The 19,245-nt window shown below is 41.4% G+C and overlaps 2 protein-coding genes across 10 annotated transcripts in view; one reads left to right on the forward strand and one right to left on the reverse strand.

Annotated features, from left to right (window-relative positions):
• The window catches only part of LOC129499155 (zinc finger protein ZFP2-like), a 37,080-nt gene extending 31,241 nt beyond the window's left edge, over positions 1 to 5,839 (reverse strand). The window contains exon 1 of one of the 3 annotated variants that reach the window (XM_055308796.1): positions 5,708 to 5,839. The gene's annotated coding sequence lies outside the window, so the exon portion shown is untranslated. The remainder of the gene's footprint in view (positions 1 to 5,707) is intronic. The other 2 variants (XM_055308794.1, XM_055308793.1) reach the window with 2 other exon arrangements.
• Positions 5,601 to 19,245, forward strand: part of ZNF25 (zinc finger protein 25) — a 32,876-nt gene continuing 19,231 nt past the window's right edge. Inside the window, exons 1-2 of one of the 7 annotated variants that reach the window (XM_055308798.1) lie at positions 5,601 to 5,872; positions 10,912 to 11,027. In XM_055308798.1, the coding sequence (XP_055164773.1) occupies positions 11,013 to 11,027 (15 nt within the window). In that variant the 5' untranslated portion in view covers positions 5,601 to 5,872; positions 10,912 to 11,012. The other 6 variants (XM_055308801.1, XM_055308799.1, XM_055308800.1 and 3 more) reach the window with 6 other exon arrangements.

The raw sequence follows: 19,245 nt of genomic DNA on the forward strand, positions 1-19,245 counted from the left end.
GCCATTCCCCGAGTGAATCCTCTGGGACTACCCAGACATTGAGGGGCTAGAAGAGGCAGCCTATGCACCAGGCCACTGCTCCTCAAGGCACAACCACCCAGACCCAATCGGACACTTACCATTAACCTGCTCTCCTTGAGGGTTTGGTTTTAAGTCAATCGAGTCTCATACACATTGTGGGTGAGGTTGTGTGGCATTTGTGTCACCACTAAACACTGTAAATGGCCTTAAGGGAGGGTAAAAGGAGACCCTAAGAAAGAATCCTGGACTATGAGAGGGACAGTTTTACCATGAAGGAGAGCCTCTGTTGGGCTGTAGCCTCCAAAAATAGAAGCATTTGGCTACCCTCCCTTAACCCCAAAACAGATGACTTTCTTTTTTAACAGTCTGGACATGATAATATATTCTAGAGGATGAACAGAAGTGTCCAGAAAATGGGACCTTAAATTTTAATACAATACTCAACTGAGCTCATTTTTGTAAAAGAGAAATAAAATAGGAAGAGATTCCATACGACCAGTGTTTTATGGCATTACATCAAAATGAGGAGTTGCAAAGAAAGTGTTAAGATTTATAAAATGAAGGTTGAACCAAAAACCCAAAAACTGCATTCTGTATTCTCTGATGAATCAAGGAATCTTTGATCCATCTCCGTCTCCTCCTGCAAGTCATGAGATCATAATCAGCCTCCACCTTATTCTTCTGGTACTCGGGCCTCAGCAACCCCAGCTTCATGAACATCAGCCTCTAATACTTTACAAACACCCTCAAAGCCTTTCCCCATGTATCCGGTATCCCTTTAGTCTCCTTTGTCTGACAGCACTACCGGATTAGGGACCTATCTTAAGCCAGGGATGGGAATGTTGCTGTTGAGATGGGTACCAGATGGGAGACGGGTGTCTCATTAATATCCACATCCCATTTTTTTACCTCAGACCTGTATAACTGGAAGGCACACACTAAAGGGCTATGGGTTAACCTGATTGATTTATACATTTAATGTAGTGTATCTTTTCTAATCACAACCCAACCTGGGCAGATATGCAAGTTTTGCTAATCAATCTCTAGGGCAGAAGAGAAGTTTGCCATTTAAGCACAAGCCAGACAGGAAGCTGGTAAAGAATATAAGCCAGGGGGAGCCTGGGTGGCTCAGTCAGTGAAGCATCTACCTTCAGCTCAGGTCATGATCCCAGGGTCCTGGGATTGAGCCCATCAGGCTCCTTGCTCAGGGGGAGTCTGCTTCTCCCTCTCAATCTGCCCCCCACTCATGCTTGCTCTGTCTCTAGTGCATGCTCTCTCTCAAATAAATAAAATACTTTAAAAAAAAAAAAGATTATAAGCCCAGATCAAGTTCTCAAAGACCAAATAAGGAGACAGTGCTATGAGATGACCCTGAGTGGGATTCCCAACTCCCACAAAAAGAGAGAAAGTTTAGGGCATTACTGAAGGCTTCTTTTAAAAGCTATGAAGGAAAGGAGTAGATGACCTGGTCCAAATTAGGGGAGATTCAACAAGGGACAGATGAAAATCCATCAGCCTTTTTGGGAAGGTTACAAAATTGCCTAAAATGAAATATAAACTGGGACCCTGAGGTTCAGAGTAGTTGGATGGTCCTTTATAACCTATTTCATGTCTCAAACTGCTCCAGAAATCCAAAGGAAACTCCAGAATTGGCCATGAGTCCCAATACTAACTCTGCTCAGCTTCCAGAATGAGCTTTCAAGGTGTTCAATAACTGGATGTGATGCAGGATGCTAGTGAAGACCAGAAAATGAGAAGGCAAGCTGCTCTTTGGGTGGTAGCTCTCCAACCTACATGAAATAACCTGGGAGAGGAAAAGTAGACACCCACGGCGGGTGAGTGCCCCAAACCCCACTGTGGAGCCAAGAGACCACTAGCAAAGAGGGGGTCCGATCAGTGCAAACAGTGTAAGCAGTAAGGACACTGGAAACAGGGCTGCCCAAACTGCTCCGGAAAGGAGGAAAGGAGGAAAGGAGGGCAAAGCGGAATCATATCAGTTGTCCCTCACTGAAGATGAGACAGGCTCACCATCTGGTCTTGGAAAAAAGTAGATCCTCACCTCCCACAAGGAACCCTGAGTAACCTTAGCAATCGAAGAAAGCCGGTTGAATTTTTACTTGATACTGGAGCAACTTTCTCTGAACACCCAGAAGATGTGGCTCTCTAATGAAAATCGTAATACAAAAGGATTCTCGGGGAAAGGAAACAGCAAAAGGTTTCTGGACCCTTTGACCCTTCTAGGGTCAAGTTGGTTAAAACACTCTTTTTGATATATGCCAGAATGTTCCTTTCTTTTATGATGAGATACTTTAGACAAATTGGAAGCCACAGTAAGTTCACAACAGGACAAATTAGAAATTCAAGTCCTTAATAGTTCGATTCAAGGAACTGAACTCATGTCATTAATACAACATATGCTAGTATCTAAAAGAGAAAATCCCCCCAAAAAACCTTATGCCAAGTCAACCTCCTAAGACTGCATGTGAGGGAAGGTGGGGGCATGCCATCAACAACATATCTGTAAGTAAAATTGAAATAGACTGCTGGCCCCAGATGCTATACAAGGGATCCACCTGTAATTAACGGGCTCTTAAAACAGGGGTTGACTAGGCCCCTGACATGTAGATCCCCATGTAACACCCCAATTTTACCTATTAAAAAGCTGAGAAGTGAGGAATACAGATTAGTTCAAGACCTCAGAGCTGTGACTGAAGCTGCCTGAGATATCCATTCCCAATCCCTATACTCTACTGACCAACTTACTAAGTAACAGTAAATATCACACTGTGTTAGATCTAAGGGATGCCTTTTCCTATATCCCACTAGATCCTGAATTCCAATAACTACCTGCTTCTGAGTGGGAAGATCGTGCCTCCAACCAAACACAATAGTACTGCTGGACTGTTTTACCTCAGGGTTTCAAAAACTGCCCCACCATTTTTGGGCAAATTCTGGGACAAGATTTAAGAGAATTAAATTCAGAAAAGTAGCACTATATTACAATATGTAGGTGGTATTTTGACAACTAGTCCCATCCAGGAGGTTTCTGGCCAAAATACTTTATCCATGTTCAATTTCCTGGCAGACAGGGTTTATAAAGTCTCAAAGAAAAAGCCCACTTTCTAAGGATACCATAAAATAAATACTTGGGGTTTATTATGTTTTTTCCAAAGATTTTATCTATTTATTTTACTTTAGAGAAAGAGAAAACACACAAGCGACTGGGGGGGGGGGTTGGAATCTCAAGCTGTCTCCTTGATGAGTGTGGAGTCTCAATCCCACAACCCTGAGGTCATGACCTGAGCCAAAATCAAGAGTCCACTGCTTAACTGACTGGGCCTCCCAGATGCCCCAGGATTGATTATTTCAAGAGGACAGTGAAGCCTCCCTCAAGAGAGAAACATGGTGCTATGTCAGCTAGCTCCACTGAAGACCCATACTCAGTCTTCTCATTGGGTAAAAAGAGCCTCAGGACTGATTCTGGCTAGTGTTAAGTTGGCTGTCCGAGTAGCTGCCTCTTAGTGAGGTTTCATATGTTAAAAAGCCACTGCAAAGAAACAGATGTCATAGAAACCTTAGCTAAAAATACAGGAAATGTCCTCAGAAACTTTGGAATTTCCCTAAACTCTTTAGCCAAAATAGTACTAGACAACAACTAGCCCCAGACTACTTATTAGCAGGGGAAGGAGGAGTATGTACAGTAACAAACATGCTGTACCTGGATTAATACTCAAGTTAAGTGGAAATAGACATTAAAAAAAAAAATCTTCAACCAGGCAGCCTGGCTACACACTTTCAACCAAAAAGGAAGATCCTCTGCAGGCTATTTGACAGCATTACCCAATATTCCACGGTTTCTCCCTTTCCTGAGGCCACTAATAATCCTACTGCTCTTAGACTACTGTTTAGACCTTGCATCATTAACTGGTACAATTTGTATACAAATGTGTGGACACCAAAAACTACAGATGGTAGTAACACAATGACAGGAGCAGCTTGGGAGTAAACCTGGTGACCCATAGGCATATCTAAAACTAGCTGAAGGAAATTCTGCTCTAGTAACAATCTAGATGACCACAACCATGTCTGGCAGGAAGTAACTACAGAGATTGACCTTCGCCCTGTGTCCCCCAAGAATGGGCAGCAGAATAAAACTAGAGGAGGGATTTGTTGCCTGCTAGACCCCAAGACCTGACCTTTACTACCCACCTGCTTGAACTCACTGACCTCTGTCCCTCATTTTTCTTTAATGTCTTCTTTCCATCTTCTCTCTTAACTCGGGCAAATGGAAAACGAAATCACACCTCAAGCAACAGCAACTGCTGAGAACAAGGCCCAGACACCCAGAGCAGTTTGAGCCTAACTCCTGAATCTCACCTGCGCAGGTGTAACCATGGACAGACCTCCAGAATGACTGACAACCACTTTCACCTCAAATCTCCATTCAAAGAGCACAAGCACCATTGACATAGCATTGAATGTACATATGTGCTGGCATGTCTCCTTAAGAAACCAGCTTATGGGGCGTCTGGGTGGCTCAGCGGTTGACCATCTGCCTTCAGCTCAGGTCATAATCCCCGGGGCCTGAGATCGAGTGCCGCATTGGGCTCCTCGCAGGGAGCCTGCTTCTCCTTCTATGTCTCTGCCTCTCTCATGAATAAATAAATAAAACCTTTAAAAAATTATGCCTTCTCTACTACAATGACAAGGATCCCCTTTCTAAATATTCATCCCCTCTCTAAATAAAACGAACCTGTCCACCACCTCAGGGAGTCATGGCTTTGTAAGTTATTGCTCATGATCTCCTTATTTGCTGCAATTTCTCCTTTGTACGAGGACTGCATCTGGTGCGTCTGTATGTGTGACTCACCACGGTGCTAACTCAGTTTAGTTTGGTTACAGCGGCACCTATCAGGAAAATAAAGAATCTAGGCCATTGTAGGCCCTGCAGTTCTAGGATCCACCCCTTTCGGGGGGGGGGGGGTGCTGTCTCCATTCTGAAGCTCTGCAGAGAGATCATATGTCACAAGAGTTCTCTTCAAGATGAGATTTCTGTTTCTGAAAATGCAGCTTTTAACCTCACAGGAGCCCATCGGTACCTTGGAAATCAGTATATAATGAGGGGCGCCTGGGTGACTCAGTCGGTGAAGCGTGTGACTTCAGCTCAGATCATGATCTCAGGGTCCTGGGACAGAGCCCCTGGTTGGGCTCCCTGCTCAGCGGGGAGTCTGCTTCTCCCTCTGCCCCTCCCTCCCGCTCCTACTCTAATCAATACATAAAGTCTTTAAAAAAAAATTAGAGGACAATTTCATATCTGGAATCTTCACCCAGTTCCCCAAATCTGCACCTCTTGAAACTTTCTATCCCCTAGAAACTAGAGCCATTGAGGACAAGGACAAGGGAGCCCCCATCCAGAGCTCCTGTTAGAGCTGAGAGCCAAGAAGCCTGCGAAGCCAAGGGCCACCCTCACGCATGCGCACGCTCCCCGTCCCGACCCTCACGCATGCGCACGCGCCGTCACGGGCGCAGGGGCAGGACCCCTCGCTCCGAGCTGGGAGGCCCCGGGAACCCAAGGCGCGGGCCCGCCCCCAGAAGTCCCCGCCCGCGGTCGGGTGTCGGCTGCGGAGTCCCGGGCCTCTTCCCCACCGAGCGTCGCCGACGCTTCCCACCGGGCCCACGCTCTAACCTCTGCTCTTAGGAAGATGGGCAACCAGGACCTTGAGAATTACTGGGAAATCTGGAAACGGGATTTCGGGCTTCACTAAACCTGTTGGCGCAGGAGGGGGACCGGGAAGATGGCGAAGCTGCGCGTGCTCAGCACTGTCCTCGACCTGCGCGCAAGTTCTGCTGGGTAAGCAAGCTCGACTCGGGACTACGTCTCCCGTGACCCTTCGCGCGCGCCTTATTGACTCTGTAAATAAACTTCCGTCGTTAAAGTGCAGGGACGCTGTTGCTGCGGCAGGTAGGTAACTTGGAGGCCGCCCCCCTACTACACGGCCCGAGGTTAGAACCTACCTGTAAGAACTACCAAATGTAATTTGTGGTCCCTCAGTGCATCCTGATGAGGAAAAAAAAATCTTTGAAAGACTTTTGCGGACATTATGGGGATTTCATTACAGATTAGCTATTATAGAATATACTTAGTTTTGGAGATACATACTGAAGTATTAAGGAGTGAAATATATCCAATGTAACTAAAAATGTTTCAGCAAACAAGATAAATACGGCAAAATATGAAATTAGTATAGGTTTATGGCTGCTCACTTTTATTTATTATTCTGAGATTGAAGATAGAAATTTCAATAAAAGAAGGAAAAAGTAAAAAGACCTGGGTGTATCTTCTAGATACAAAACTAATAAAAGGAAGGCATTTGTCAGTTATCAGTTCTTGTGAAAAGGGAACTTATTAAAATATTTTTTTAAATGGAATCCGGTAATACAATAAGAAAATAACATCCCTACGAAGCAGAGTTTGTCTTGAAATTGAAGAAAAGTAATTTTTCAAAATTAAAGAAGCAATAAATTTTTTAAATTAAAATACATGCATATTTAAAAAAAGATTTTAAATAAGCAAGTACTTCACTCAAGTAATTCTACTTTGTGGGTGATATGCTCTTATAATTCAAAGATTTCTATTATGTATGCCCTTCACGGTTTAGTTGAGTCAATATGAATATCCAAGAACTTATGGGTAAAGTACACTTATCCACAAAGTACAATAACAGGCAGCACAGCCCTTAAATGTGATAGAAGTATATTAAATCACACAAGAGATATTCAAAATACATTTTGAATTTAAAAAACACGCCAGTAAAAAAAGAGCTATCCATAAAATGTGTGTATTCATGGAGATATGACAGTGTCTGTCAGAAGGTAAGGGCCCAAATAGACATTACTTCCAGTTAGGCAATGTAAATGTATTTATTGTGTCGGTGAGTCTGTGTCTGGAGCCTGCTTCTCCCTCTGCCTGTGTCTCTGCCTCTCTCTCTGTCTCTCATGAATAAATATATAAAATCTTAAAAGAGAGAGAGAGAGAGAGAGAGAGAAAGGCAGGTACTAACCACACATAATGGTAAATACAAATGATACATTTATTATGTAAAAACACTTGTATATCTATGCATTAATTATCCTTAATCAGTAAATAAAAACTAGGCGTGTGGTTCCCCAACCCCAAATCTGAAATCATTTATTCAGGAAGAATTCTAAGATGACCCTTTATTTTTTTTTTTAAGATTATTTATTTATTTATTCATGAGAGACAGAGAGAGAGGGGCAGAGACAGGCAGAGGGGGAAGCAGGCTCTCCATAGGGAGCCCCATGTGGGACTCAGTCACAGGACCCAGTATCACACCTGAGCCAAAAGCAGACGCTCAACTGCTGAGCCACCCAGGTGTCCTGACCCTTTATTTTTATTTATTTATTTACTCTTGTTTAAAGATTCTATTTATTTATTCATGAAAGACAGAAAGAGGCAGAGGGAGAAGCAAGTTCCCCGCAGGAAGCCAGATGCGGTCCGGGAGGAGGATCATGCCTGGAGCCAAAGGGAGACGCTTAACCACTGAGCCACCCAGGGGTCCCCCGACCTTTTATTTTTATTCTCTCTCCAAAACTGCCCATCCAGAAAACTGGTGTCTATGAAGAGGACTTGGGCTGTCTCCATTTTGACCTCAGACTTTCCAGTTGGTTTCTTCTTTCCAGCTTGTCCCTTGGCTCAGGTGGAAGACCAAGAGGGCAAGGACTCCCCCCCCCCCCAACTACGCTACCCTCTTACAGAATGAGGGATGCTTTCTGCCCTGGGGGCGGCACCTCTGTTTGACTCCCAAGGCCATGATCCATTGGACTTTCACTGCCTACCTGCAGTACCCACTGTCTTTACCTCTCCCCCCCCCCCAGTTTTGTTATTTAACCCTGAAAAACTTTAGCACTTTGGAAGAGAGCTTTGAGCTGCCAGTCCATTGTCTTCCCCGTCTTCACTGGCATACATTCCTTTCCTGTATCAGTATGACTTCTCTCTCCGCCCTTGGACCCTGTCAGCGGTGAGTGGTGGGACCAGGTGCTTCTGCACCTCCGAACGCCAGGAACCTGCGTATGGATACACAATATACATATACACAAATATATGTATATATATTTTTAGCTGTGCGGATTTTGTGCTTTAAAATTAATCTTACAAAAATTTTAATATTTTAGTCATTACTGTGAATGGAAACTCATTTATGTTGTTGGCACAAGAAAGAGTAAATTACTGTCATAAAGTTACTACTGACCACGAAATCACTACATATTCAGTATAGATTCCCTAGTGAAAAGAGTCAAAGTATTTTATACCATTAGCATAAATTGAGCAAAAACCTCAGACTGTGTACTCTTCCTTTGGGCAGTGGTACGTGTGGCACTGTCTTCTGCTTGTCTATACATATTTTCTCTTTATTGCAAGTATCATGTATCATCTGGATAATTCTGAAAGCTTGAATTCAGATGTTACAGGATATTATTCTTTGAATGTACTATTGTACCTGGTTACAAGTACTTTATCAAGTGGCAGTTTTGTTTTCAAGCCCCAGATTGCGGGGTGCCAGGTCGCAGCAGCTAGCACCTCCAGAAAGTCCCAGCAGTGCATCCAGAATGCAGGCGCTGCGGGGCCTCCTGGGAAGCAGAGCTCCAGCGTGGGACGGGGGGGGGGGGGCGGGGGGGCTCTTGCGCACGCGCAATTCCATCTCCTTCTGATAGTCGCCATCTTCCGTCTCACGCCTTAGGGCGGGAGAGGACTCTGGAGCCTCCAGGTCCGCGCGGGGCGGCAGAGGGCGGGGCCTGGGATCTGCGCCGGCGGGTAGCGGCGGCCGAGCCCATGCAGGTGTGTCCGCGCCCTCTCTGCGGGTGCGAGGTCGGGGGCGGGGAGGTGGCTGTTGGCGGCTGCGGCGAGCCGGAGACCTTGGAAGCCGCCGCCCCCCTCTGAGCGCCAGGCTGGCCACGGAGGACTGGTGGAGGGGACACGTTCTGGAGCGCGGAGCCCGGCGGCCCGGGGGCGCGGGCTGAGCGGGGAGGGCTGGGGGCGGCTCTGGGACGTGGGCCCCGGGCCCGCCACGTCGGCAGGGCCGGCGCGCTCGTCTGTAGGATAATCGCGGCAACCGCGGGGGTGGCTCGCCGTATTAGGGCCGTACACAGAAAGCAGGGTGAGGACTCAATAAAGGTGAGCTGCTTTTGTTCTTGCAAAGTTTGCTGTTCTTTTCATTATTGGCTTGTTTAATCATCACCATCATCATCCTTGAATCGGTCTCCCTCGCCTCCATCCTAATAAATAGGAATCCTAAAGGTTTACAGAGAAATTGGTGAACTCAGCCTTAGCGGAGGAGGATGGGTCAGCACTCACCCATCTCACTCTGGTTCGTGTTGTTTTCGCGCTCAAACCAGTGTCGGTATATTCACTACAGAAATTGTCCCTGATTAAAACTGTGGCGTGCAGTGCACCTAACCCGACCACTAAGTATTTATTTCCAAAATTCTAGAGGCTTCCGCGGAACTCCTGTATCAAAAGGTGAATTAAGGCCCTTCCCGCATTCTCCAACACATTTCTATTCTCAGCGGGTTTCAGGTAAACTGAAACCGCAAGTTGAGCCCTGAATTTTAAGGCTTATTGGAGAAGCTGGGAATCCTCTCCAGCCCCAAGGCTAGTTTTTAGAGAGGGGAAATGAGACCTTGTTAAAAGGCAAAAACTGGAATTTCACCCGCGCTCCAGGCTAAGAAAGTGATAGACTACCTCTGGCTGCTGAGTCTGGGTTACCAGGCATTTTGTAAGCATCATGCCAGCTGGAAGAGGGTTCTGTTATCCCAGCATTACAGCATCTAGTTACCTTGTGTCACCCAAAGTGTCTGTTCTGGGATTTATGGTGTCATATTATTATTTTAAGAAGCTAAGATCTGTGCAGCTGTCAGAAGATCAGCAGATGGCCATGTCAGAGTTCTTCAAGGCCTAATTAACTTTTACCCTAAGGGCTCGGCCCAAGGGTGGAGCCAACAGTGAATTCCAGGGTATCATCTAGATGTGTGGCACTGAGTGAACTGACAGAATCAAAATAGTACTGGAAAGTTTGTTCAAAATTATGTCATTCATTCCTCCTCACATTCAATATAGTAGCATTGAAACTAAGTCACTAGGTTTGCTAATAGCAGACGCTAGCATAAAACAGAAGTGGGGGGGGGGGATCCCTGGGTGGCGCAGCGGTTTGGCGCCTGCCTTTGGCCCAGGGTGCGATCCTGGAGGCCCGGGATCGAATCCCACGTCGGGCTCCCGGTGCATGGAGCCTGCTTCTCTCTCTGCCTCTCTCTCCCTCTCTCCCTATCATGAATAAATAAAAATAAATCTTTAAAAAAAAAAAGTCTCCAGGTCGTCCACTGTACCATGTTTAAGTCACAACAATTTTCTTAGAGAAGTGATTTTGGAGAAACTGCAATTTAGGGAGATGAAACACACTTTTGAGGGCTTTGAAGACTTTCTAACTTTGTGGAGTTTATAATATTAACAGGAAAAATTGTTATGTATCTTAAACACTTTCCTGTATTTCTTTTCAATGTTATTTGAAATACCAGGTTAGCGGTCCATAATTTGGATATATATTATACACTTTGCCCAGCCTATTATTGGATGTTTAAGGTTTTTATTCTTTTGTGTTATTAAGTGGACACAATTTTCAAAACAGCTAGCAAGAAAATGTTTAGATTCACTCAAAATTTTCTCAGATCCATCAAGATTATACCAGAGTCACCAGTGTACAGGCAGGTAACTCCTTTATCATGGTCCTTCCTATTCCTTCTCATGGCTCAAAGGGATATTTTCCTAAGGGTTTTAAGGGTTTATGTTTTACTAAAATGTATGGAAATTTCTTTCAGGTGATTCTGGAGCTGCAAGATAAGGTCTCTTAAGACTTCTATCTTCCAACTTTCCCTGTTTTGGCTTCATAGTTTCTATCCTTTACAAAGAACTGCAGAAAATGAACAAGTATCAGGTGCGTCATTTATTTAGCTCTTACTGTGTGTATATGTATGTGTTTCTTTTCAGTGAGTTTTATGAAAGACAACCCATACATTGAACTAAAAAGTGCAAACAGTTAAAAATCACCTTCAGGGAAAATGCTCTTTGAATATCACAGCAGTTCCAAAGCATAGTCTGCAGACTTCTGGGATACTCAAGGCCTTTTTCCAGGGCCTGTGAGGTCAGAACTTAATACTAAGATGCAAAATGCCTTTTACACTAATGGTGTAAAAGCAGTGTTGACTAGGTTGCTGCCTGTTGGCATGAATTATGACAATGATAGCAATGACTGTATTTCTCTGCAGTGAGCTCACGATAAAAAACTGCCACCATTACTTAAGGATGACCTTGATGGAACAGTAAAGATTACTAATTTTATTAAATCTTGACCTTGAATACACGTTTTGTTATTCAGTATGACAAAACGGGAAGTTCACATAGAGTACTTTCACTACATGCTGTGTAATGATGGTTGATTGTCTAGAGGAAAAGTAGTTGTGCAATTAATCTGTGAGCTCACGAAGCCACCTTTTATATGGAATACTATTGTTACTTGGCAGACAAATTATGGTTATTTGGATTGGTATTTACCAAACATTTTCTGAAGAATGGCTTAAGTGAGCCTGTCACTTCAAGGAAAATAACTTTCAGTATTTTTTGCCAATGTTAAAAGTTGAGCTTTCATGTGAAAATACAGATTTTTAGAAAACTTGTATCCTCCACTGTGAAGCTGACAGCTTCTAATACTTAAAGACTTTTCGGAGAAGATTGGTGAGGATACTAACAAATGTGATGATATGTTTTATGTGTGTCTGCATTTGAGTAATATTTCTGATGCATGTGCTCAGAGGCAAATAAGCAGTTTAGGAGGACAGTGTGACACAGATATGAGGAACAGAATAAGGTGGTTAGGGAATGCCAGTCTAAAAGGTAGTATTTGAAGAGAGTCCTGGTTAAATGAGAATCCTGGTTAAATTCCAAGTAGAATTCTGGGGGAAGAGCATTCTAGGAAGAACAGCAAATACAAACACTCTGAGGCATGTTCCAGAAACAGCATTCAGGACATTGAAGCGACAAAGCAACCTAGGGGAGAATGATCTAAGAGGGAAGATCAAAGAGGCAGAAGGGACTGTAATATGTAGGACCTTGTAGTCTGAAGGAAATACTAAATTTCAATTTTATTTATTTAAAAATCATACAGTGTATTTGGCAATCAGTTTCTCAGTCCTTTCATAAACACTTGACGTAATCAGTCCTATGTAATTCTCACAGCCCAGCTTTTGAAATGGTTTACTACCAGATCATAAATTTTTAGTGTGGACATATCTGTTATTAACTAAAAATCATAGTCTTTGGGCATGAGGGTGGGGAAAAAGACACTCGAAAGAGGGAAAAATAATGTAGGCGGAAGCTCAAAATACATAGCCCATTCAACAGTTTGCTTTAGTCTTGAACGTCTCTTTAAAGTGACGTTTGCTTTAGTCTTGAATGTATCTCTTTTAAGTGACATTCTCCTTATCCAGAATTCATTCAGGGGTGCCATGATTTTCCCATATTAGGCTCTGTAACTAATTTCTGACTGGCCAGTCTGGACAGCACAAATGACTAGTGAGCCTTTTTGTTTTGTGAAGTAATTTTGAGAGCAGTCGGAGATCCCTGGGTGGCTCAGCGGTTTGGCGCCTGCCTCTGGCCCAGGGCGCGATCCTGGAGTCCCGGGATCGAGTCCCACGTTGGGCTCCTGGCATGGAGCCTGCTTCTTCTCCCTCTGCCTGTGTCTCTGCCTCTCTCGCTCTATGTCTATCATAAATAAATAAATAAATCTTTAAAAAAAAATTTGAGAGCAGTCATCACTAACAACTCTTGAAAAAGTTTATTTTATGCAGATACCATAAGTTTTTGTTTGTTCATAGCCATTTTGGCCAAATTAGATGTTCTTTATTTCTTCTTGCATCTCTCAAGTTGTAATGGCATAAATTTCTTCTGTTTGAAAATATCCTTTATGTTGTTTTTATTCTGCTTACTTGCTTGTTTTAGTGAGGGCCTACTAGTGGAAAGTTCTAAGTTTGGTTTATCTGAAATATAACTTTTTCACTGAGTATAGCACTCCTTGTTGACAGTTTTTATATTTTGAAACATTGAAAGCATTCATTATCTTCTGATAGTACTGAAGATTGACCTTTTGTTAAACCTCTAAAGTAAATTTATGTTTTGGGCTAATTACTTTTAAGATACCTTATCTCTACTGTTTTGGATGTGTGGATTTTTCTTGATCCTGATGAGATGTTTGTTGTACTTCCTTTGGGTTGAGTATTTTGAGTATTACAGTGGATCTCCTTTATTGACTTTTAAGCTCTACTTTTTCTAATTTCGTTTATTATTTAGTCTGAAGATTACATTTTTCACCATTATCTATGTCTTCAAATATTTATTCACGAACGACATAATTAAATTTCAGCAGCATAATTCTGTTTAAACCCTCCCACCAGTGTGGTCCTTGTTTTTATATCTCACTTCTCCATATATTTTTAACTCCAAATACTTGTTATTTTTTTCTTTAATCAGTATTAATTTTTTTAAAGTAATTTAACGTATATGTCTGTGGATGTGTGCATGCGTGCATAAAATAGTGTTTTATGTTTGTACAAGTATCTGTGCTTTGGGTGCTCTGTATTCTGTCCTACAGGTTTAGGATTCTCTCTGATATCTTTTCCCTTCAGCCTAAGCAACTTACTTTATCATTTCATGTAGCATAGGAGTTATGGTGACAAATTCACTTTGCTTATCTTTCAGAAAATGTCTTTATTTCATCTTGGTTTGCGAAAGATATTGTCAAATATAAAACTATACTTCAAGTTTTGTTTCTGCATTTATAGGATGCCTTTGTCTTCTGCTGTTTCTGATATCATTCCTCATCTTGTTACTCAACAGAAAATAACGTGTCTTTTTTCCTCCACTAGTGCTTAAGATTTTCCTTTTATCCTAGTTTTCAAGAGTTAGATTGTGATGTGCATAATTATCATTTGTTTTGGATTTATCCCTCGAGGACAATAAAGGTTTATGGATTGTTGCCTTTCATCATTTCAGAAAGTTCTCACTTACTCTTCAAGTACTTTCTTTGTCCCATTCTCTTTTTTCCTAAGATTACAGTTATACACAAATGTTAGAGACAATATAAATAACACGCAAATGTCTCAGATGCTGTACTTAGTTTGGGTTTTTTTTAGTCAGTTTGAATATTTCTGTTGAACTGATTTTTCAAGTTCATGGTTTCCTTCTTTTTTTCAGTTCACTTTCATTCATAAGCCCATAAAATCCACTTCTAATACTGTATCTTTTAATTCTGAAAGTTCCTGTTTTGTTCTTTTTCTGCTATGGTTCTCCATTCTTTCATTTATATTGTCTGTTTTGTTACCTGGTCATTTAATTTTCATTATAATTACTTTAAAATCCTTATCTGCTAATCCCAACATCTAGGTTATCTGCTTCAAAAGCCTTCTTTCTTTGGTATGTATGAACATTTTCTACTTTTTTTGCATGTCTCATAATTCTTTATGTGCTAGACACTTTATAAAAGTAGAGATCAAAGTTCCAGCTCCAGAAAAACGGCACATCCCTTCTTCTGTCTGGTTCCCAAGTCAATGTAATAGGTAGTTGAACTGACCATGGACTTTAGTTAGATTCAGTTCACTAATGATTTCAAATGGTTTAAGGGCAGGATCAAGGCTTTTCCCTTCAACTGAGCTTGGGATCAGAGCACCACTGAGGCTCCACTGATGTGCTCTATAGTCTAGCCACCAGCCTCCCTTTGGGTGACTGAGGAGTTCCTACCCTGCAGAGCTTTCACCATCTGAGACATCTTCCTGCCATGGTGCTCTGCTCCCAACCTTTGGAGGGTTGTTGCTGTATACTCAGTAGAGGCCTATGGGGAAAACTGTTTATATTTCAGACCATTCATATTGATTATGGAGCTTCCTATTTGGTTCCAGAAACTGCTTCCCCAACTTAAAATAAACTGATCACTTTGAGACATTTGGCGGCAAATGAAAAAAAAAAAAAAGAAGAAAAGAAAAAAAGAGTTCTGCTGATACTAGGATTCCATAATTTAGGGACCTTTTGAATGAAACCCCCAGTCACCTGCTAGAATCAAACAGCAGATTGGTGTTCACTTGTGTTGTAACTGGAGTCTGCAGGGATTCTAATACACCACAGAAATCCATAAGCAAACATTAACATTTTGTTGAGTTGGACTACTTCCCTCTCTCCTTTACTTACCCCTAAAAGTGAGTCATTGTGGTTTTCTTTTCCTTTCTGGAGTATTCATCTCTTCTGAGTTTTTTTCCTTTGTTCATCTTTGGATTCTCAGTTCTCTGATAGGTTTTAGAAAACTTGTAATTTTCTAAGTTAGGGGATTGTTCTTTTTTTTTTTAATAAGTTAATTTTTATTGGTGTTCAATTTACCAACATACAGAATAACACCCAGTGCTCATCCCGTCAAGTGTCCCCCTCAGTGCCCTTCACCCATTCACCCCCTTCCCCCGCCCTCCTCCCCTTCCACTACCCCTAGTTCATTTCCCAGAGTTAGAAGTCTTTATGTTCTGTCTCCCTTTCTGATATTTCCCACACATTTCTTCTCCCTTCCCTTATATTCCCTTTCACTATTATTCATATTCTAGGGGATTGTTCTTATTGTTAGTGTGAGATCCGCTTCTCTTTTGTCTTACTATATTACATTCAGAACCAGCTTTTTATCCTATGGTCAGGATGCTAGCTCTCAGCTACTTTCTGCTCTATGAAATTTGAAAATGCCCCGAAAATTCAAATTAAAGGTATAGAAAAACACTCTATTTTTTTCTAGGATCTTGATCCCTCCAATTTTGGTGCATATATTTGATGCTTTCATACAGCCACTTTTAGCATGTTTTCTGAGTTGTGGTTTTTTATGTTTATTTTTTAATAGTGAAAAATCTACATAAAATTTACCATTTTAACCAATTTCAGCTATACAGTTCAGTGGCATTAAGTACATTTCACATTATGGTACAGCATCACCACCATCCATCTTTAGAACTGCTTTCATTTTGCAAAACTAAAAAAAAATATTTTACAGATGTTATTTGCTTATTTCACAGAGAGAGAGCAAGTAGTAGGGAGTAGGGGGAAGGGCAGAGGGAGGAGAAGCAGGCTCCCCACTGAGCAAGGAGCTGGATGTGGGGCTCAATTCCAGGATTCCAGGACCATGCCCTCATCTGAAGGCAGACACATAATCAACTGAGCCAGTCAGGTGCCCCAGAAAAACTGAAATGGTAACCATTAAACAATAACTCCTTATTCTCCCTTCCACTGGGAACCACCAGTCTACTTTCCCTCTATAAACTTGACTATCCTAGGTCTCTTGTATAAGTAGAATCACACAGTATTTGGCCCTTTAACTGGCATATTTCACTCAGTATAAGGTCTTTAAGACCGGTCATGTAGCATGTGACAGGATTTCTTTCCTGTTAAAAGCTAAATGATATTCCATTGTTTCTATCTACCACATTTTGTTTATGCATTTGTCTTTTTTTGCTATTGACATTCTTTTTTTTTTTAAGATTTTAGTTTTTTCATTTATTCATGAGAGACACAGAGAGAGGCAGTGACACAGGCAGAGGGAGAAGCAGGCTCCATGTAGGGAGCCCAATGTGGGACTTGATCCTGGGGCTCCAGGATCACACCCTGAGCCAAAGGCAGATGCACAACTGCTGAGCCACCCAGGCATCCCTGCTATTGACATTCTTTATTAAAAATCAAGATTTTACACTTTTTAATGAGTTCCATCTTTCCTTTTGCATCCAGTTAACTTCTGTTTATGCTCATACTTACCTTCTCTGATGCAGCCTCTTCTCTCCTTTTAGTTGTGGAGTTTGTTCGGCTAGTCTTGGGGTTGTTTTCTTGGTTTATTTACACTGATGGGAGTTTTATCTAGTTGTACCAAGGGAGGAGGCGAGGCTAAGGGTCCTCCTATTCCACCAATATATTCCCAGCGTCCTCTTTATGCATTCATCTGGTGATAGACACTTGGGTTTTTTTGCACCTTGTGGCTATTATTAATGTTTCTATGCATATTGGTGTACACATATCTCTTGGAGTCCCTGCTTTGAGTTCTTTTAGATGTGCAACTTGAGTGGAATTGCTGAATCATATGCTAATTCTGTGTTTATGTTTTGGAGAACTGGCTTTCTGTATTCTCTGTAGAGGTTACACTATTTTATATCCCCACCAGCAATGTATAAGAGTTCCAGTACCTCTGTATCCTTGCCAATATTTGGTATTTTACTGGGCTTTTATGTTGTTGTTATGTTGAAAGTAGTCATCCTAATAGGTATGAAGTCATTTTTGTTTCGTGCTGTTTTATTATCTTTATTCTTTAAATTCCAGCAAAATTCACTTTTTGGGTATACACTTCAGTGAGTTTTGACACATGCATAAAAGCATATAATCATAACCACAGTGATGCTATAGATGCCCCAGAATTCTCTTGGAACCCCCAAAACTAATCCTGGCCATCACCAATTTATTATTTCACCCTATAACTTTGCCTTTTCCTGAATATCATATAAATTATGATATGATAAATAATATGTAGTTTTCTGAGAATACCAACTTTCTTTTAGCATAATGCATTTGAGATTTAATTATGTTGAATGTATTCACAGTTCATTCTTTTTATTACTAAATAGTATTGAGCTGTATCTGTGTACCCACTTGGTTAACCCATTCACCACCTGAAAAACATTTGGGTTTCAGTTTTGTGGCAATTATAAAAGGAGCTGTTATAAATAGTTGCATTTAGATTTCTGTGTGTACATGGATTTTCATTTATCTTGGGTAAGTACCTATGCATGTGTTTGCCTGGGTCATATTAAGTATTGTGATTAACTTTATAAGAAACTGCCGAACTGTTTACCAAAACAACGGTACTATTTTGTATTCCTACCACAATGTACAGATGTCTACTTGTTTCACATTCTTGTCACCATTTTGTATTGTCAGTTTTTTGTTTTCAAGTTGTGCTGATAGGTATGTAGTGGTATCTCATTATGGTTTTAATTTGCATTTTTCCTAAAGACTAATACATTGAAAATGTTGTTGTTTTTTTTTAAGATTTTATTTCTGTTTTATATATTCATGAGAGACACACAGGAAGAGAGAGAGGCAGGCTCCATGCCGGGAGCCCAATGTAGGACTCGATCCCGGGACTCCAGGATCACGCCCTGGGCCTAAAGCAGGCGGCTTAATTGCTGAGCCACCCAGGCGTCCCCATTGAAAATGTTTTAGTGTGCTTATTTGCTACCCACATATATCTCCTTTTGGAGTGTCTATTCAAATTTTTTGTCTATTTTTAAATTAGACTGTTTTATTATTGAATTTTGAGAGTTCTTATTATATGAACTGGATATAAATAATTTCTTAGATTTGTTGTTTTCAAATATTTTCTTCCTATCTGTGCCTATACTTTTCACTCAACAGTGTCTTTCACAGAGCAAATTTTTCTGACCTCTAGATTTTTTTCTTTCTAAATTCTTTTAGTGTTGTATTTGATGAGTCTTTGCTTAACTAAAGGTCACAGAGACTTTTTCCTATCTTCAAAGAATATTATAGTTTTACATTGTACATTTAGGTTTATTATTCATTTTGAGTTGATTTTTATACAAAGTTTAAGTTCTTGGCTAAGGTTCATTCTTTGTATATGGATCCTCATTTTTTTCCAGCTCCATTTATTGAAAAACAAATGTATCTAAGTTACCTTAATATATATTTCCTTGCTATGTATACAAATAGATATAGAAATGATTACAGATGTGTATACATGAGTTAATATACATATATATTTACTAACTCTGCTGAGAATACCTATAGTCAGTGACAACCTAGAAGCAATGAACATACGCAGCACACAGATCTTAGTTCTAAACACTATTTGCCAATAAAAAGGAACCAGAGGGGCACCTGGATGGCTCAGTCTATTAAGCAGCTGACTCTTCATTTCAGCTCAGGTCTCGATCTAAGGATCCTGGGATCAAGCCCTGCATTGGGTTCCACACACAGTATCCTGCTCCATGCTTAATGGGGGAATCTGCTTGAAGATTCTCTCTCTGTGTGTGTCTCTCTCTGTCCCCCTTCCTCTGCACCCACCCCTGATTGCACGCACA

This window comes from Nyctereutes procyonoides, unplaced genomic scaffold (assembly GCF_905146905.1).
Source record: "Nyctereutes procyonoides isolate TBG_1078 unplaced genomic scaffold, NYPRO_anot_genome, whole genome shotgun sequence".
Taxonomy (NCBI): Eukaryota; Metazoa; Chordata; class Mammalia; order Carnivora; family Canidae; genus Nyctereutes; species Nyctereutes procyonoides.